The sequence below is a fragment of the Candoia aspera genome, chromosome 1 (assembly GCF_035149785.1).
Source record: "Candoia aspera isolate rCanAsp1 chromosome 1, rCanAsp1.hap2, whole genome shotgun sequence".
Classification (NCBI taxonomy): Eukaryota; Metazoa; Chordata; class Lepidosauria; order Squamata; family Boidae; genus Candoia; species Candoia aspera.
In genome coordinates, this window is record NC_086153.1 from 226,247,721 (window position 1) to 226,268,557 (window position 20,837).

General features: G+C 39.4%; 2 protein-coding genes across 5 annotated transcripts in view; one reads left to right on the top strand and one right to left on the bottom strand.

The window, feature by feature from the left end:
- Positions 1-3,446, bottom strand: part of USP37 (ubiquitin specific peptidase 37) — a 38,992-nt gene extending 35,546 nt beyond the window's left edge. For both annotated transcript variants that reach the window (XM_063288880.1, XM_063288879.1), the window contains exon 1: positions 3,083-3,446. The gene's annotated coding sequence lies outside the window, so the exon portion shown is untranslated. The remainder of the gene's footprint in view (positions 1-3,082) is intronic.
- A 69-nt stretch (positions 3,447-3,515) lies between these two features.
- On the top strand, positions 3,516-17,068 carry CNOT9 (CCR4-NOT transcription complex subunit 9). Of its 3 annotated transcripts, none has more exons than XM_063288893.1 (8): positions 3,516-3,738; positions 8,330-8,509; positions 8,999-9,114; positions 10,057-10,166; positions 12,712-12,821; positions 13,886-13,984; positions 14,784-14,875; positions 15,461-17,068. In XM_063288893.1, the coding sequence occupies exons 1-8, from the start codon at positions 3,715-3,717 to the stop codon at positions 15,627-15,629; spliced, it is 900 nt and encodes a 299-aa protein (XP_063144963.1). In that variant the 5' UTR covers positions 3,516-3,714; the 3' UTR covers positions 15,630-17,068. The 3 variants fall into 3 exon arrangements, with proteins under 3 accessions (XP_063144963.1, XP_063144964.1, XP_063144965.1); XM_063288894.1 differs by having other exon boundaries at positions 15,422-15,529; XM_063288895.1 differs by lacking the exon at positions 3,516-3,738 and adding an exon at positions 3,800-4,152.
- Positions 17,069-20,837: the final 3,769 nt, after the last annotated feature.

Here is a 20,837-nt window from a genome sequence, read left to right on the forward strand (position 1 = left end):
GTTTTTAAAAAAATATATACAAATCAAACCAAATGCTACATGAATTGTAACAGTTGTAGCAAATCTGAGGGAATGCCATCTGTACTATCCTCCTCAGTGATAGCTCCCTACCTCTGGATCAACCCACCCCCAAATATTAAGACCACCACGTTCCATTTATATTTGCAAAGACACATAAAAGCATGGCTCTTCAGAGAGGCATTTGGAGATGCCTGAAGATTTTGCTGCCTTAATGGTAACCCATCAGAGTCCTCATTGTTACATTTGTTACTGATTTTCTAAATTTTAGTTTTATTCATTGTAAACTGCCCAGTCTTTGGAAATGGGACAGCATATAAACCAAAGAAATAGTTTCCCAAATTATTTTTTAATTTATTTGTATTGCTTTTTAAAATAATGACAGAAAAAGGATAAAAAAACAGAAAAATACACAAACATACATATATTATAAATACATAACAGGTCCTTAAAAATAAGAAAAATATAACAGAAATAAAATAAAAATATGAAATATAATGGCATTACAACAATTACAAGTCTATGTATGTTTATCTAATGCAAATATGATACACACATATATATTTTCTAATACAATTATATAACCATCATGTTTTCCCCTAAACTACTATATTTTGTATAAATGAGTCCCATATATCATTGTACTTATCCATACAAAGTCTACATCTATAGGCAATCCTCTCATAGGTGGCAAGTGTAATCAGGTCTTTGATCCACTGAGTAAATAGGGCCATACATTTATCTTTCCAATGTTGCAGTATCAGTCTTTTGGCCATAGGAAGGGCACAGAGAATCCACTGACGTTGTCCAGTTGTCAAATTCCATGTACTAGGTATGTAATTCAGAAGAATACTGTTCTCTGAAAATTTTAGCTTTTGTCACAGTCACATTTATATGATCCACTACTTTCTCCCAAAACTTAGTAAATATAGGACACTATAAGAACATGTGTTTTAAAGAAGCATTGTTGCTTTAGTTTCCCAAATTAATTTTAATAGAATTAATGATCAGTGGAAACAGTCTCCAATTATCCAGTGAGAAGGCTATATATTATAGCACCACTAATTGAATACAGTAACATTTCTTTTAATATTAGCTGTTGAATGTTTCTTCTACCAATATCTAAGGTCACACTAGTAATTGCAGTCTTTGCTTATTCTCACCTTATTTTTAATGGTCTCCAGAATTTCTTCTTTCCTATTATATATAGTCTGTTAACATTCATTATGGATTAATTTTTAGCATAGTCAAAAGCATTTGTTTTTGTTTTAGTTTGCATAAGCTTTTTAACCTTTGTTTCATACAATAATATGACTATTTAAATAAGATCAGTGCTTAATCACATATTATTTACTACCTTAATTAAAACGCAAACATTAAAAGATATTTCAGAAGTGTGAAACAAACTTTAATGTCCTGATGTTCACATGTGGATAGTTGCTAATATATTCCAAGCCTCTACTAGCAATGGTGTCCAAGTATTCTTCCTTTTTAATAACACTAAAATAGTTTTAGCAAGGTTTCAAGTTTTGACACTATTAGTGCAATAAACTACTTTTAACACTGAATGCTAATTTTTAGCAAACCAATCCTGTAATATTAAATGTGTCTGAGTTGACCAGTATTACAAGTTTAATTCTTCAGTAAACTGAAGTTAAACGCTTGTTGTAAAATGGCTTTTATTCTTAAAATCCTAAATAAAAAGATACACAGATGTAGCACAGATGTAGATAGATTTTTGCAATATTCTAATAAAGAATAATATAAATATATCAGCATTCTATTCTGTATTTCAAAAGAAAAGAAAACTCCACCTTTTTAGTTACATTCAATTCTACAAAACAGGTATGATTACTTCCATATACATTTTGGGAAACAATGTGTCAGGAAGGACAATCGTCAAAGTTGCAAAGTGGATTTTCAAGTAATATAATCACCACTGCTGAGGTATGGGGTCAAAGAGACACAATCACTATCAGAGTGAAAAAGATGTGAACAGGTGCCAATATATCCTTGTGCCCATTTTTCCTATTCCTTCAACCTATAGCAGTTGGGAACATTTACAATAAATATGGGGGCTAATCTCTTTAAAATATCACTAACAATACAAAAATCAAAGAGTACTATAACAAAATACTGACTGGCAGAACAAACTTACATCTAAACTACAATAAATACACAGTTAACTCCCCCTGTGTTCATTTACTTCTCAGCAAGCCGGTTTAGAGTTAGGCTGACAGTGCATCTGCTTGAAAGGCAGCCTCAGAAGTTCCAGAGTAGCAAGCAAGTGAACACAAGACACTTGCTGCCAGGATGTACACTTTCTATGCTGCCCCTGATCCTAAAAGTTTGAAGCAGCCTATCAGTAGATAGGGATTATCTATACGAAGAACCTTTTCCTACAGCTCCATTTCCATGTCAAGGAAACCAGCCTTATTTGCTTCAATTCTACATGCCAGGTTTCTGCTAAAGAGATAACAGCGAAGTCAGTATGCTAGCAACTCTCCTGGTGGTTAACCTTTGAGTCATTTGGCATATAGGATAAGGAGCATGATTGGAGAAAAAAATGAGATGGGTTAAGGTTTAGATTTAGGTCTGGAGCAGCAAAAAGGTCAGAGGGGGTGGTGGGGATAAAGATAACTACTCCTGAGAAAATAAGAGGAGGGGGGACTATGCAATGGTTGAAAGGGTGTGGCGGGTGCATTTCATCGCGCCTCCCGGAACACCATGGAGATACGCCGCTGCCTTCTCAGCAACCTAACTAGTATAATAAAGGCTGCGTCTACACGGTTGCGGTTGTGCTGTACTTGGGAACAGAATTTTCAGAGTTCGCAGGTGTAAGACACCACACACGGGCGGGATTCGCGCTGCCCGCGATGCTACAAGTGGGCTTAGTCGCTGAGGCTCCAGTGTGCCAGCCCAACCACAGCAACCCGGCTGCTCCGGCTCCTGGTGCGCGAAGAAACTCCCCCATCCTCTTATCGCCTCAGCTCTCCGAATCTGCCCAAAGACCCACCACCCCCACCCGGCTATTCATTAGTGATGGCGGCGGCTTCCCTCTTACCTCCACAGGCTGTCTCGGGCCTCGCTTTGCATAAATGCCGTCTCCGTCGCCTCCCTTCTATTTGGGGGTCTCCCCCTTTTCTACTTCACGGCGCGCCAGCCCGGCTTCACCAGACCCAGACCCGACGAGCCTCCCCTTCGTTTTGTGGAAAGGGCAGCTGGCGGGAACCAGATCAGCCGCGCGAACGTCCTTCTGACGCAAACACGCACGTGAAAAAAAAGGTGGGGAGAGAAACAATCGCGGGAGAGAAACGAAGAGGGAGACCCCTACGTCATCACGGCGACGGCTGGCTACCTTTCCCGCCGCAGACCTCCACGCGGATTACGGAAAGAGCAACTTTGCTCGAGACTACTTAGTTCGCGGGGCCGAGTGACGACTCTCACCCTTTTGCGCACGCGCGGGGGATCGGGCTCCTGTACTGCGCGCGGTTTTAAGAGTTGCTTTGAGCTGCCACGACGCATGCGCTCCGCCCCTCTCCTCGGGCCCAAGGAAGGGTCAGAGGTCACGGCAGTTGCAAGAGCGGCGGAGCAGAAGGGCTGAGAGGAAGAGGCGGTGGCTTGTGCTCGGATCCATGATGGCGGCAGCTGAAGTTGAAGCGGCCTCCTGAGCTCTCTCGCGAAGAAGTCCCGATCATGCACAGTTTGGCCACGGCTGCGGTAAGGCCAAGTTAGGCCTGGTGCCGATTGTGCCTACTGGGGGAACAAGGGGCCTGGTCGTGGGGCGAGGGGAGCCCCTCTCTCCTCTCATTGGAGGATGAGCTTAAGAGGAGGGGGGCCAGAGACGAACCAGTCCTCTTTTCCCGCCAAATAGTCCTCAGTAAGAAATGCTCATCCTTTCCTGCGCACTCAGCTCCCTGTACCCCGGGTCGCCGCCGAACAGGGGCTTCGCTTGTCTTCGGGGAACAGAAATAATGTGAGCTTACTTCGAGTGCGCTTGCAGGGACCTGGTGATGGTTGTGTGCATTTGCGTTTGCATATGCTAAGCTATGCGGGTTTGTAATTGCTGGCGCTTAACGCTGACACATATGAACATGGCTCCGGAGGTTGGTGATTTGGAGAAAACTTGTTAAGGTGGGTATGTTAGATCTATGCAGATCTATGTAAAGTTCCGGAGACGGTATATTTAATCATCTACAGTCGTTTAATAAGTTATTCAAGTGCTTTTCAATTTCATGTGTTACAAAATTTCAAAAGTACTGTTTTTGAAGCCTATTATCTATGTTTGCATGAAAGTAACCTGATGAATTGATTTTTTTTTAAGAACATATAGGATTGTTGCTTTAAAATGTCAGTAGGTTGGATAAAAGTTTTACCAGATGCTTCTCAGCAAACTTAACAGTAACTTGATAGTATTTCAGTTCTAAAGGATTAGGAAGAAGTTCAACTAAATAAAGTATTTGAATAGTTGTGAAAAGCAAGATGCAGTTTCTCTATAAAACCTGCAGTGGTTGATTCCTTTTCTAGGTGCAAGTGGAAAACCAGGCTTGCTTGTACTACTCTTTATATTTGTTTTTGAATGTTGTTCCTGTTTGTTCTGCTTCTTCCCTCTCCATGTTTGTGTTTCTCCTGTTCCTGCCACACTTTCCACATTGTATCAGCCTCAGTTTGCAAATATTCACTTTGCTATCAGTTTGCACAATTAAACTTTTGGGATATATTGACAAACATTCAGGGCAGAAATTAGGCAAGGGCTCATAATCATGGTCATTCAAGCTACAGGAACTATTTCAGTATTGAAGAATACTGTGAGGGTGGAATAAAACTTTGTAAGTAGAGAGAGGAGCATAATTCTTAGGTGTTGGTGCCTGAGACCAAATTCTTGTGAATGTTGGTGTGAAAGGACTTAACCTCAGCTCTAGAAAGCAGAGTCAGATTTTTTGGTCTGAAGTAGTCCAGGTAACGGCTTTGTTCACACATTTATGTATATACCCATCACACTGTTCCCTTGCGGGGTAAGCAACGTTATGCAAAACACAGAAAAGGAGTAGTAGTAATATTATTACTGTAAAGCATGAGGTCAGGAAAGGAAATACAGCTGAATGTAGTTAACACCAACACTATTCATTACAACTCCATAGCGTTCTGTCCTTGTAAATACTCTTGCTTTCATCATGCCTGTATGCTACTTCATACACTGTCTTTTATTCTACTGTATAAACTTGTCACTCTGTTTTTTAGGATCTTGTCAACTCCAGCCTCTTCCTCCACATATTTGTTTGCAATTTGATCCTCATTCATCCTGTATGAGAACTACCTCGACATACTTCTCTTGTATTGGTCGCTCATTTTTTATTCAGTCCACATTATCACCCATTCTTTCTTGACTTTATATCTTGTTCTCCACACATACTTTAAAGTACACTATTCCATTGCGCTCAGGTTTTATGTTTCTTCTGACATAGCCAGTTCTCACTTCCACATAACTTGGCAGAAATTATTTATAGCCGTTTTGGCTTTTTGGACAAGCGTTCAGCTCTCGCAGCTGACCATGTTCAACCCTCAACCTTTCTATAAGGACTTGCACATCTTAAAATTTATCCATTTTCTCAGCTTTAGTAAACATTCTATAAAAGTATATGCATATTTATCAGTTTGCTCTAATTTTTAATCATTTATATGTAACTTATGATTGCTTTCCCTGCTCACTAAACATTCCATTTTATACATGCTTTACTTCCATGATAGGCTGCTCTGTGTTCAGCAACTAGCCTTCAACTCCATATTTGTGTAAAATGTTCTATAGTTTAAATATACATCATACTTCCTCTAAACCAGCATATGAGCAATATGCTTTCTCATATCTATATACTTTTCAGTGATGCACTGAAAAGTAAAAACTTGATTTGTGCAAAGCTATACAGGATTTCCTTAATGTTGCTTGTTATTACCTGTCATACCTTTTCAGCCAGAGTTGTGTCAGCCACCTTCCTAGGAATGCTTAACAGACTTTCTTCCATAATTTTTACATTTGTTCTTGGTATCATTCTCTTTTCATAGGGAAATAGCAGCATTCCTCAGATCATCAGGCACAGATGCAATCTTCATGCATTAAAGAAATTACAGAGCCATTCCATAAGCAAACCAATGCCACATTTTAGCATTTCTATAGTTAACACCATTTATCGTTGCAGCTTGACTATTTTTCAATATTATCACAACACTTTTTAATTTTTTTCTTGGGCATTAACATTTATAACATTTGTTTAATTTCTGCTTTTCCAACATATCACTCCAATTGCTATATAAATCTCTAAAATACTCTTCGCAACATTCCCTCACATTTTATCACTTTTATTTTTAATTCCATTCCCTCTTCTGAAGTTCTTTATATAATTCCTTTCACCTTCTCTCTGTGTGGTCACTAAGAACCGACACTACCTTAATGGCACGTAATCTCTCTCTCTTTCTCCAGCAAAATCGCTTTGTATTTTCTCTGCTGCTTTTAACCATCCCTTGCTGCCCTTGACAATATTATTTGTAATTCTCTGTTTTCTGTATACACCTAATACAATAGCTTTCTGCATTCTTCCTTTTGTGCTTCAATCATTCTTATATGCATTTCTCTCAATCACTTCGTTCTTCCACCAAGTATCATTTTTCATACTTCTCATTAGCATAACTGGAGACATTCCTGTGGAACTGAAACATAATTTTTTCACACTGTTTCTAGCAGCTTGCACATCATCATTCCTTATATCCACTTTCCATTCATTCTGTTCATTCTTTCCGTACTTTTCCGTGAAGGACTTGTTCCATTTTCACTCTATTTTCTTTCACATTTTCCTCTTTAATTTTTTGCGAGATCCACTTTTGAGAGTAGCAAAAGTGGTCTATCCTGCATTCAGGGTCTCTCATTAGTTTTGTATCCATTGCTAATTCAGTCTTTTATCATAATCGAATTAGTCACGATTTTTTATTCATTCATGTTCCATGTTTATAGATGAATAGTCATGCCTAAATCAGATATTCAAAACAAATAGGCCTTATTCTAAGCAGATCCTCATCAGTCAGTCATCATTCTCATTTGTTCTTAGATATCCAAATGGTCTGCTCACTTTTTCTATACATTCTCATCTTATAATCTACCCATCTAATCAAGTTCGCTATTAAAATGATTTTCCACTGGATCACATTCAGAACATTGCACAATTTTTACAAAATGCATTTGTTTCTTCCATTACTCTGATTCACTGGAGCATAACATGCAACATCAGCAACCTATATTTTTCTACCTTAATATGCACTTATAGTAGTCTAGATAACATTAATTCATATGTTCTGATATATATTTAGCCTTTCATCCATAATTATATCTACATCTTCATGTATTCATTAACTCTACTGGACAAGATCAGGTCATTTTCATTCAGGCTGTATCCCAAGGAAGCGATACCTGCATTTCTTTAAAGCAGCCATTAGTGCTATGTTTGCATTCCCACATGCTCCAAAGCATTTTTTTGGAACTGAATCTGAAATGCTGCATACCTCTAATAAAACGATGCTTCTTGAAAGTCACTATAAAAGTAATTTCCAGTGTACTTTTCTTTGTTTTAAGAGTGAGTTATTATGGACACAAATAGAATTCTAGAATAATATTTTTAATAGCAGTTATTTTTATTTTGAATGTGGTTGCCTGCATTTTTAACAATGATTGGGGGAGGGGAGGAGTGATGGTATGTTTTTCCCTCTTACCATACCCACTGAAACTTTGAGATACTCTTCTTTTTACTCTAGTTTCATAGTTGGACACTGATTTATTTTCAGCCTGCTGTCTCTATCCCTTTTCTGTCCTGAATTCCTGAGGCTGTGAGCTTTTTGCTTTTTTAACTGTGTTTTATTGAACATAAAATCATATCCATGCTGAGTTGAATACTTCTTTTTGATATGTATATACTAGGGTATCCAATACACCAATCAAATTCAGCTTATGAATTTGAGGATGCAAACAAAATGTTTTTAAGGTGTCCAGCCTACCACATTCACTTTCATCCCCTGCCCATCTTGGTTCATTTGAGCTAACCATGTGGGGTTGGCTGGAGAGATCCACAGAGCAGTGAATGCATCTTTGCATGATGGGCTGGTGCCATTAGCTTTCAGAGAGGCAGTAGTCTTTCACTTTCTGAAGAAATCCACTTAATTCCATTCATGTTTGCTGTTTACTCTGTTTAATTTGAGATATTAGTTACCTGAAGTTGACCACAATTAAAAAAAATCAAAGTTTGCTTAAGTGTGTTCTCTCCTTTCAAAGCCTGTGCCAACGGCACTCGCACAGGTTGATCGAGAGAAGATTTATCAGTGGATTAATGAACTATCCAGTCCGGAAACTCGTGAGAATGCACTACTGGAGCTGAGTAAAAAACGAGAGTCTGTCCCTGATCTTGCCCCAATGCTATGGCACTCATTTGGCACAATTGCAGCTCTGTTACAGGTAGGTTGGATGCAACTTTTAATTGAGATAGCTTGTCCACCTGTCGTATAAGCAATTTATTTGGCACATATCTGGATACCTTAAGTTACTCACACTACAACTCTATACTTCAACTGAGAAAATGAATATATGATAATATAGTGGCAGTGATGTTATCTAAGTTATTATCTTAGATAATATAGTAGTAAATAATATCACTTCTAAGTAAGTTCCAAAGGAGCTTGAAAGATAGTAATGAGGAATTTGGAGTATTTCAGTAAAACTATAAAAGTCTTCCAATTCAGAATTCATGTTGTAATTGCTATATTTTATTTCTTCTTCAGCTTTTTTTAAAAAAATAATTAGCTCAAATAATTAGCTCTGTGTTGTCAGTATATGACAAAAATTTTATCAATTCTTTATCAGTGAACCATAACTGATTAGTGGGGGGTTGGTAATGCTTCAGTAGGAAATATTTTCATGCTAGTGTTTTTTTTTTCTTTTTCATAGGAAATTGTAAATATCTACCCATCTATAAATCCACCAACTTTGACAGCTCATCAGTCCAACAGAGTATGCAATGCTCTGGCACTTTTGCAATGTGTTGCATCACATCCAGAAACCAGGTGTATATGCTTTGTACATTGACATTGTGGGAATCATAATGTATCTTTGCTAGTTAAGTTTATGCCCAGATCTGAGGATAAGTAAGCTTTTTAGCTTGTCATTTCTGCCTTATTGATAGCATAAATAATATCAAAACTGCACATTTGACAGTCCCAGAGAGAATATAAGATTAATTTCCATATGTGCCATCATAGATCAAGATCCATGTTATTTTCAAATATCTCACATAGGCTCAGTTTTAAAAGCCATTGGTCATAATATGGAAACTACCTGTGATATGTTTGGGGGTTTCCAATGTGACTATAGACTCCTAGGGTCTCCTAGGTTCAGCCTTCCCCAGGGTTCCCCAGAATTACTAGCTGCCATCATCTACTGAGCAGTAGAGCTAAGAAGTGCCTTTTCCCCCCATTAACCTGGTCATAATAATGTAAAACCAGCAAATTCATTTGTTAGCTATATATCCTGCCTTTCATGTAGGGGTTCAGGATAGTGTGCATAGCACTCCCTCCTCTTATTTTTTTCTCACAAGAACCCTCTAAGATATGTTGGATCAAGAGAGAGTGACTAGCTCAAAGTCACCCAGTGAGCTTCTGTGGTCTCCCCCAATGCCAGTCCAACATCTTAACCATTATACTACACTGGCTGCCAAGATGGGTTAGATGTATTAATCTTGAAATTTCCCCTTCCCTAACAATTCGGGTTTTTTTTTCTTAAAGTTGAGTACCTATTTATAACAGAACATCTTTATAGATTGCATAAAAATTGTTTACACCTTAATTGCTCTATTGCACTGCATCTTGTAATAAGAACATATATTTGTTTGAAATAACATTATTAAAGGTATCTTAATATTTAAATACATATTTTAACAAGTATATTATAATAAAAGATATCTCTTCCTGATTGCTGTTTTGCCAAATGCTTTCTCCTTACTTGTCTAGGTCAGCTTTCCTTGCTGCTCATATCCCTCTCTTCTTGTATCCCTTCTTGCACACTGTCAGCAAGACACGTCCCTTTGAATACCTGCGACTCACAAGTCTTGGAGTAATTGGTAAGCTGCTTTTTGATGCTAGTTAGAGTAAATTCTTGCTTTTGAGAAATGAAGAGTAGTCAAGATTCATCAGTAAGAAGTATAGAAAAAGTATTGTATTAATTGAGTGGGAATTCTCTGAAATTTGGCTTGAGAGTTAAAAAATTATGTGAGATTATGCAGCAGATTGTCAATGCTGGAAGGAACTTCCACATTGGCTGTATGTTGTAGGAGTAGCAGTCACAACACATCTGAAGGGCAAACATGCTGGGAAAAGCAGTTCTAAAATGGTCTTTGCCACTAGGCTTCTGGGAATACATTTAGCACAAATGCCAATTCAGCTAGGAAGTAAACTTAACAGAGGGGATACAGGTTAGTCCCAAATGTGTGTCCCATTGCTACATTTTCTATTTCTTCTTTCTAAGTCAAGACAATTTATTTTACAAATTAAATTAATGCAAAATGGAAGTCCTCAAATGGGATATCCTGGAATATTGAAGGAAATGGTAAAACTTCGTTTTATTTTATTTGAATTTTATCTGGCTTAAATGTGCCTATAGGTCCCATTGGCAGTTTTGACAAAAAGTATTTTTAAAAATTGACTTGATTCAATATTTGGAGCTTTCCATAGGGCATAATTTGTTATCTCAAGGATTGATTTTTCATTATTATTATTATTATTATTATGGACTTCATATTATGCTAGCCTTGAAGATTAGGAAGTTTCCGCTGAAAATAAATGCAGTAGACAATGTTTTTGAGGGCATGGGATAGTGAAGCATATCCAGCCAATGCAGAAGAGGGTATACTGACTCCAACTTAGCATCCTGGTGTGATTCAGTCATGGTAGTATTGACCCAAGTCATAAAGAGCTTTAGAGATCCTGTGTACCTGAGGGAACAGCACTGCTCCCTTTATATTCTTCTCAGTCTTTTAAAGCAATGTTTTAATGGACAAGCTGAAAGGATTTGTAGCTGCCTCACTTTAAGAAAAATGGAACGCAATGCTGAATCCTAAGTTTCTGTATAGATCTGTTAATAAATTAATAGGTTAAAAAAGCTGAGTATTGTACATTCCATAGATCAGTGATTCTTAAACTTTTTTCTCTCAAGACCCCTTCCCACTTTTAAAAATTGTGCAGGACCCCCAAAAAAGCTTTTGTTTGAATGGGTTATATTTATCAATATTTACTGTATTAAAAATTACAATTGATGTATTAGCTGCCACTACCACTTTTCATGATTGTTTGATGGGATTTTAATATTGTATTATTTTTCAACATAGGCTAGCAAATTTTGATTTTAGGGACCCCTGAGAGAGTCTTAGGGGATCCCCAGGGGTCCTAGGACCACACTCTAAGAAATACTGCCATAGATCAAACTTTATAAATTTTAGTTAATCTATCAGCCAAGAAAGATTTCATGAAGAGATGAAGGAAAGTTTAAAAATCTACTGCATCTATAAGTAAATGTATATGCTCCGGGATTCCTGCAAATGTAAACATGTATTCATTTTGTCAGGTCTAAAGGCTCACTAGAACTAAGTGCCAAAGGCTGCTGAATGACTTCCCAATTTCAACCAGAATAAATAACCAAGTGGATACTGCTATCAGTGATGATAACATGTATCTTTATTTCAACTTCTCCAGTCTAGAAACATTTTGATTAATAATTGGGGCAATACCATCTATGAATTGTTTTTATGGTCAACCCTTGATTAAGTTACTGAAACAAATTTAAAGAAAATTCTCTGCCGTAAAGAGTTCCACCCTGACTCATCAAATTCAAATCACAAGTTCATTTCCTATGCTTTACCTAGCTCAGGGCTTGAGAAACTACGACCCACCATGCCCAAGCCTCAGCTGACCTCCTGGGGTGAGGGGCAGGGCCAAGGAAAGTTTGCCAGCCCCTGGACTAGCCTGTTGTATTTGATGTAAGAGTTTTATGTAGTATTTAAAAGGTTCTTTTGATTTTTAAATGATGTGAATGTCACTATTTTTCAGATACTCTTAATGGTCTTGATTGTTAAGATTGGGTATGCTTTAGAAGAAATCATTGCATATCTTATTTGAAATGCGGTTGATATTTCTGGCCAATTTTTTAGTAGGATATATTCAAGAGAGAAAATTATTCTATCAGAGATCAAGTCTCTAGTCTCATAAATGTCTTCTGTAATTCTATCCATATATTTGGTTAATGAAAGAATAGAAGATAGGAAGGATCAGAAACTTCCTGTTACTTGTAAACTTCTACAGTAAGATTTGTGACAATAGACATTTGTTTATTACAGTCATGGAGGAATGTTTTTGCCTTGATAGATTGGAAGTTCAGAGCTAATTTATTTTGTATCATTAATCATCTTGATTTCTGAATAATGTAGACAAATTGTTTAATTAATTGAAAAGTAATACTTAAGAACAGTTATTTGAAATTGGATCATGGTTCTACCATCCTTTCATTAATAAGTTATATTGTACTAATTTTCTTTTAGCTCTGGTCAGTTCAACTTCCATTAGATTTTTGTCAAGTTATATGAAATTTTATTTGGTTTTTCCATGTTTTTAAAGGGGCTCTTGTGAAAACAGATGAACAAGAAGTGATCAATTTCCTACTAACAACTGAAATTATCCCTTTGTGCTTGCGCATCATGGAGTCTGGCAGTGAGCTTTCCAAAACGGTATTGCTTTCAATTTAATGAAATTATTCCAACTTCATGGTTGCTCTCTTTTATTTTCCTTTGCATTATATTCCTACATGATACAGGGTTGGCTTCCATCCAAAGGTAGCAAGTTAGTTGTTTTGGCCAAAAGATTGCAGGTGTACCTGTTCTAAATTGATATGAATTTGTCTGACAGTGAACTTTCCAAAATGGTTCCACTTTTAGTTTAATAAAGCTATTCTATCTTCATGGTTGCCCTTTTTTTTCTTTCAAATTATTGATATTCCTGTGCAAAACAGACTTGTTTTCCATCTAAATTAGTAAGATATTTTTCTCTACAAAGTGATTGAAGTGTCTTTTTCAAATTGTCATGATTCTGTGCTTCGTTTCAAAGATACTGCTTTGAAAACAAAGCAAAATCATGGATGCCTGTTCCATCTATTTTCATTTCAAAGTGGTTTTATACTTATTCTTCCCATATGTAAATCTTAAATTATTATGACAGCACCACTTTAGAAAAATGAACCATTTTTGTATAGGTTGTCTTAAATTTCTAGAGTTAACCTTTATGGCTTTATGAGATCTTGGGCATTTTCTATCTTATCCTTAATTCAGTTTAGCCCTAAATGCACCTTTAGATATGTGTCTCTTTGTATTAACTTTGCCTAGTAAATGTGCTATCAATATTTTTCTGTACAGTTGAAGCTGATTTCCTCTTACTAACTTATTAATTTCATAATTTATAAGCTGATCAAGTCATAAACAACTTGGGTGGTTCACAATTTAAAAACCCAACATATAACAAATACAGCCAACACCATACAACTTGATGAATGGTAGTATTCTACAACATTAGGAGAGATAGTTGCAATATTCTCTCCTCATCCAGTCTTGTCAGTGTGGTGCATGTGGGTTGGATTCAGTCTCATAGTATGAAATTCTGAACCCACAGATTTAAATATTTAGCTATTTGGTTTTACCCTGAGGTTTTGGTGATTTCATCAAGATACCAAAATCTGCCCTAGTCCTGCACTATTTTCAGCTCAAGCAGCTGCTCAACCATACTCTTTTCTGTCTTTCAGGTTGCTACTTTTATTCTACAGAAGATCCTATTAGATGATACAGGACTGGCTTACATCTGTCAGACTTATGAGCGATTTTCTCATGTTGCAATGATATTGGTAGGCTACTCTGTTTATAAAAGTTCAACATAGGGTGATGGTTATTGTGTTTGGAGCCCTGCATGGCACGGGGCCAGGTTACATGTGGGACCACACTCCCTGAGGGTATCTGCCCAATCCACTACAGGTATTCTTTGACTTATGACCACAATGGGGACTGGAATTTCTACCGCTAAGCAATGGTCATAAAGCGCAATGTCACATGACTGCATTGCTTAGCGACAGCAGTCCCAGTTGCTGTTGTAACCCCAAGACACGCGGGTTGTTAAGTGGGAAGAGGTGAGAGTCCCAGGTAAGAAGCACAAGGGTGCCACAGGGGGGTGGGGGAGACCTGGGAGGGGCGGCGCAGGCCGCACATGAGTTGGAGGGGGGTGCTGCGATATGGCACGAGCTCAGGAAGGCTGGGGAAAGAATATGCTGCAGCTCAGGGGCTTTTTGGTGTGACACGGCTCTGGGGCTGCAAAAAGCCCCTGAGCTGCAGCGCAGTGTAAAGCCCAGCCCCAGCCTGGCCCAACAGTGCGGCGCCAAGGGGCTTCCTGGCACACCGTGGCTCTGGGGCTGCAAAAAGCCCCTGAGCCTCAGCAGGAAGCCACAGCCACCCTTGGAAGCCCAGCTGCCCCAGCCCGGTCCCAGCCACAGTTGCCCTCACCGCCCTGCCCTCTGAGACCCCTGAAAGGCTGTTTTGCTGCCTGAAAAGGCTTTATGTTAAATCGATTTGAGCCTTGGGCAGCAAAAGCAATGAGGAATGAGTATGAGCAAGCAAGACATTTCTTCATTACTTTTTTCTTTTTTAACCTAGGGTAAAATGGTCTTGCAACTTTCCAAGGAGCCTTCTGCCAGGCTGCTGAAACACGTGGTCCGTTGTTACCTTCGCCTTTCCGATAATCCAAGGTAGACATCTTAGAAGTTTCTAGGGATCTTTTGGTTAGGTTAGGGAGGGTACTGCCCTTGGAACTAGTCCTAGTTGCGGTTTGCAGTGCTAGGGTAGTAATCCAGTTCCTTCCCATATGCAGAGCATCTGTCAAGTAAGAACTGATGAAGGTCCTCCCTCCAAAATAAGTACTATTAGTTTAGGGTCTGGGTGGATTCTTTAGGTTTCCTCACAGAGATTTTAAAGAGCAATGATCAAACTTTAAGCAGAGATTTAAGGTATCAGTCCAAGGCTACCAATGAATCTATCCTCCTTTCATGGAGTACAGATGCATTTTTACAATTATTTAGTCAAGCAGCAATTATTTCCCTTCTATCCACCTCTTTTCATAGGAATGGTTAACACCTTCAGTATGGTAATCTACTGCATTCCAGGGAACGCAGTAGGAAGGATAGGGGAAAGATGCAGGGTATAAAGATGTAACATGATGATCAGTTTATTTCTTACATAAAAGACAGTGATTGTATATTCAGGAGAGGGGCATGCTCCCCTCTTGTCCATGTGAGTTTATTTGTTGGCCCCCTTTTTCTTGTCTCTTGATGTAGGGCACGGGAAGCCCTCAGGCAGTGCCTTCCTGATCAGCTGAAAGACACCACCTTTGCCCAGGTTCTGAAGGACGACACCACCACCAAGCGTTGGCTAGCACAGCTGGTCAAGAATCTCCAAGAAGGCCAAGTCACTGACCCCAGGGGTATCCCCCTTCCTCCACAGTGATAGCCAAGGAGGTGGCAGAACCCAGGAGGAAACAGCTCAGGTTTACAGAGAGCCAGGAACCAATGACCTCTTCCAAATCCTGTCAGGCATGTGTGGACAGCTCACTAGACTGTCAGTAGCCACCTGGACTGCAGGTCCTTTCTATAGCAACTTTTCACCATGTCTTTGAGGATTATGACACCAGCAAACACAGTCGGGACAGACAAGCCCATTTCAAGGTGTGGGCTTCATTGCAATGATCAGTTGAGCACTGAGCTGGGCACTGCCTATCTGGTTCAGTTGAGCAGGCTTGGAAAGTGTTCCCCAGTTTCCTTGTTATTCACTGTTTACATGTAAGTTCAATAAATGTTGATCTGGTCATTTGACCCTCTTAGGAGTACTTTTGGAGCTGCATCTAGCTGTAAACAAGGAGGCCTCTTCGTTTCTTCCTGCCTAGAAATGGCATTTTCATAAGAGTCTCCTGATTTGTTCTTTTTTATAAGGTTGGCCACTGTGACTGAGGAATCCCTAGAGTTTTAACTCTTGGGGAAACGAAGGAGACAATAACATACTATATCCTCAGCTTCCTAAAGGATTGTTCCTAGCACATCAGAAGGCAATGATTTTTTTCTATTGTATTCTTCTGGCCATTAATTAGAACAGTTCCTAACTCTGTGACTGTAATTGAAATGGTGTCAAACTTTCCATGGATCCACCTCTGCTAACTCTAGTCTGTGAGATCCATAACACCACAAAAGGAATACTGTTCCTTTAACATTCAGACACCACTGGGAGGAAAAGGCTGTGTGACTGCTGTGGCCCTTTGTTGCAGCTAATGCCTCTGTTTAATATAGAGTTAACTCCAGATGAATAAGTCAGACGGACCAAGAGCTATTTCAAGCATTTCTATAAAGGTGTGCAAGTATTTCAGCCTTGTAGACAGGGTGGCTAAGTGCAAGGGCTCTCACGCTCTTTTTCTTCCCTTGCTGCAAGGCTGAGTGCACCCAGGTCATCACTTTGTGCTCCAGTTTGTAGGTGCCTGCCACAGCTGAGGAACCCATTAAGCAGTCTGCAAAGGCAGCCTTTCCCCTGTTCTAAATGGAAGAAGCAAACAAAACGAGGCAGTTTAGGGAGAGGGAACCCTCCGGGCTCTGAAGTCAGTTGCACAACAAGACTAGGAGCAGGTGGTATGTAGTCCTTTGACCTTAGCTAATGCTGCTGCTCTGGGTGGGAACCTCTTTTCCCTCTACCCATTCCCATTTTTCTTCTCCCCCCCTTCCCCCAAATGGCTGGCCAGGCCAGGCCAAGAGTGTCTGAACACTTCTCTCCCTATGTAGGTTGCTTTTGCTCTTGCGGCAGCTCCCAGTTTTAAAACAGCCTTGTTTTTTCATTCCCTGCCTTGAGTGGACTTTACCAACTGCTTCTGTTTTGTAACTTGAATAAAAAATAAGCCAAATCAATACTGACCCTCTTTGATTTAAGGTAATGGTTGGGGGGGGCAGGATTTGTAGTATATATTAATACAAATGTGTCTTCAGAAACTTGGTGCCACTAAGGGGCAATATTGTACTTCTCTCTAGATGAAAGAAGCCAGATGCTTTTTTTGGGTGGACCTTGGAAAGGAGATGAGTCATTTATGTTAAGCTGAAAGAAATGCTAGCATTTTAGGATAGAGGAATTTAGAGGAAAAAAGATCTGTGTGGAGGGGGTTGTAGATATAACCTATATAGACCAGCCAAGGTGAAGTTTATCTGTTACGTTCAGCACTTCAGCAAGGTTTTAGCATGACAGTCATAGTTCAAGAGCATGTTTTCATCCATATTACATAGTAGTTGATACTCTGATAGTCATGCCAAAGTTTTATGGCCTTGAACATATTATAGGTAATCCTCGGATTACAGCAGCAATTGGGACCAGGATTGCCATTGCTAAGCAATGCGGTTGTAAAGGACATCACATGACTGCATCACTTAGCAATGGCAATCTCAGCAGTCCTAGTTGCCATCAAAACCCCAGGACCACTTGGATTGTTAAGTGAGAAGAGGCAGGCATCCCAGGTAAGGGGGCTGGGGAGGTGCTGTGGGTGGGCGCTAGGGAGTGTGGGTGGGCCAGCGGGGGCTGCAGGTGGGGCCAGCAAGCACCGTGGGCAGGTGCAGGGGAGTGGGGGTGGGCTGGTGGAGAGGTGCTACAAAGTAAGAGATCCCTGGGATCTTGTACTCCATAGTGGGGCTCCTCGGGAGAAAAAGGGGCAGGAGCTACTTGCAACCTTCCCTGCTGGCTTCCCCATTAACTGCTTGTGGGAAGCTGGCTGTGAAGGTGACAAATGGTCACATGACTGTGGCTCACTGTGATGATGTCCCCCTCATTCAGCGCCATTGTAATTTTGAACAGTCACTGAACGAGTGGTCATAAGTCAAGGACTATGGTACCTGTGTTTTTGAGCCATGCAGATGACAGAATTAATGATCCTAGTGACCAAAGCTGTAGGTTCCAATGTCCCTAAGTATGCCCACTCCTTGAGTAAGGGTTTAAAACATTTTCATCTCGTAGTCTTCCTCATTTCTGCACATGAAACGAAATGTGCACTGTTTTGATACTTTATTTGGAATGTCAAACAAAACCTCTTTCAAGGGGCCTAATTTGGGTGTTCTGATTGCTCCAAGACTATGACTGGATTCTTCGTTTTTCTGACTTGTGATAGGCTATTCCCCACCCCCATCTTTTTCCAGACTAACTAAAACATCAGCAGAGGCTAATTAGGTCCTTGCTGCTATTGGTTTAAACTGGATGAGGTAATTTGGGAATGGAGTATCGAGAGGAAAAGAGCAATTGCGCATATGGCCAGATAGAAAAAGGCTGTTCACAGCCACATGCCTCCCAGCATGCCACGTTAGTGCTTTTTAAAAAATTATTTTGCTACCAGAAAAAGTTCTTGTGAGTACATGGATGGGTTCCATGGGAGTTGGCAGTTGGCTGCGCTTTATTTTGCAGGCAGGTAAGCAGAAATGTGCACGTCCGTTCATTTGCTTCACGCACATCTCCCCCAAGTGCTGCTAATACTGCTGGAGTTGGAGAAATGCAAAAGCTATCAGGAGCTCCTTGGCTTGTGTTGTTTTGATGAACTTTGGTGTGCAAGTGTATTCTGTGCATGCTTTTCCACAGCCTTTTTCTTTTTTCCTTTTTTGGCAAGGAGCAGTCACTCGCTGTACAAGTAGAACCACTGAGAAAGAATACAACCGTGCTTTTCTTGGGCATGCACCTGGCAGGCAGGCTAAAAAGAAAAAGTGCCTACAGAAAACTCACCAACCTGATTGCTTTTTAAAAATACAAAATTATTAAAATCTGTTAGGGAAGAGGTAGTAATTGAAAGGAATGATTCGAAGCTTAGTCGCTGTTGTCCCGTAGTCTAGCCGAGCAAATCAGAATGATCATTTCAGGAAATTAAAGCCTCTGTTGTTTCTGGTGGTGGGGTGGGGGAGCAAATGCACATCTAAACATTTCTCAGTTGTTGAAAGCATGAGCTGCATCCCCGTTATTTCCTATGGGAATAATTTTTTTTCCAAACGTACTGTACATTCAGCATCATGTTCTTGGCCAAACTTTCCACAATGTGGATAGAACGGAGCATTCTCCATTACCTCTTTACCTACTCTTGCAACTCTGGGGGGAAGACAAGGGAATAACTTCTTGTCCCAAGTTCCCATTGTCTCCTATGGCTGGAACATTCAAACATATCACGAAACACTGAAGTTGTTTAGAGTTTTGCTCCAACAGAACAGCATCAACTCGAAATACGCTGATAGAACATTTTGAATGGGGCTGTTCTGAATTAAAATACCTCACCCCCCATTCAAAACTCATATTCTTGAATTTTAAAAAATGTTCACAAACCCACGAATTCCAGTCACTTTACTGTCTTTATTAATGTCCACAGCAGAAGTCTATTAGGGTAACTTAGAAGTTTGCTCTGGCCAAAAAAATTGTGATATTTAATTTTCTAGTGGATAAGGCACCCGGCTAGAAACCAGGAGACCATGATTTCTAGTCCTGCTTTAGGCACAAAGCCAGCTGGGTGACTTTGGGCCAGTCACTCTCTCTCAGCCCTAGGAAGCAGGGAATGGCAAACCACTTCTGAAAACATTGCCTAGAAAACTGCAGGGACTTGTCCAGGCAGTCTGCGAGAATCGGACACAATTTTCTGGCACATATGTCCTTATGTTTGTTTTTTACTGTTTACCTACTGTATCATTTTAGATGGTTTTAATTGTTTATTGGTGATGTATGCTGTCCTGAGTCATGTGCCAAGTGGGCAGCTATATAAATCAAACTTTTAAAGAATTCAAACACCAAGTAGAACCCCAATTTTTATAGCTTTCCATAGGTACCCTACAGCCTGTGGGAAGTAAAGGGACTTATTAACTGAGTAAACTGAGAACATAGAAAATACATGGGTATTTATACAACACCCACATATTTTGTATAGAACATTTATTATCATCCAGCAAAACCACCACTGCCAATTCCAGTTTTTCTAAAAGTCTATCCAAAATATAAATAAAAAATCTAGCATCTGAGTTTTTTTCCCCTTTTATACAGCTAGATTGTTCCAATCGGATATTGGAATATATCCCATGTCCATGTACCAGGATTGCTGTAAAAATTTGGGATCAACATTTAACAAGGAAATTGGGTGATAACTTGCACAGTCAGCTTAATCATTACTAGCCTTCAAAACCATGCTTATACAAGCTGCATTAAAGGAAGTTGGGAAAATGTATTAAAAACAGCATTATAAACCAACAATAAAGGACCAAAATAATCTCCCTTTTACCACTCAGTAGGATAGACATCGGGACCATGGGTTTTTCTTGTTTTCTTAAATTTAAAATCTTACCTTGAAGAGATAAAGGTGCAGCTAGACATACAACTTGGTCATATGTAATCTTTGAAACCACCTATATTTTAAAAATGATGAATTTCTTGGGAACTTTGATTCAGTATTGTAAAGTTCAGTATAAAAGAATTAATGATTTATTAAATCAAGAGTCATATAGTTTATCCTGTGCATCCTTAACAGTAGAAATGGATATTGCTGTTTCAGTACTGAACCTTCCCCCTTGCTTCTGTGTCAACTGTCTAAAGGGAATTAAGTTTCAGTATAACAACGTTCACATTTTATTTATTTTTCCTTGAAGCATGTGCTATAATATGAGCACAGGGATATGCCTT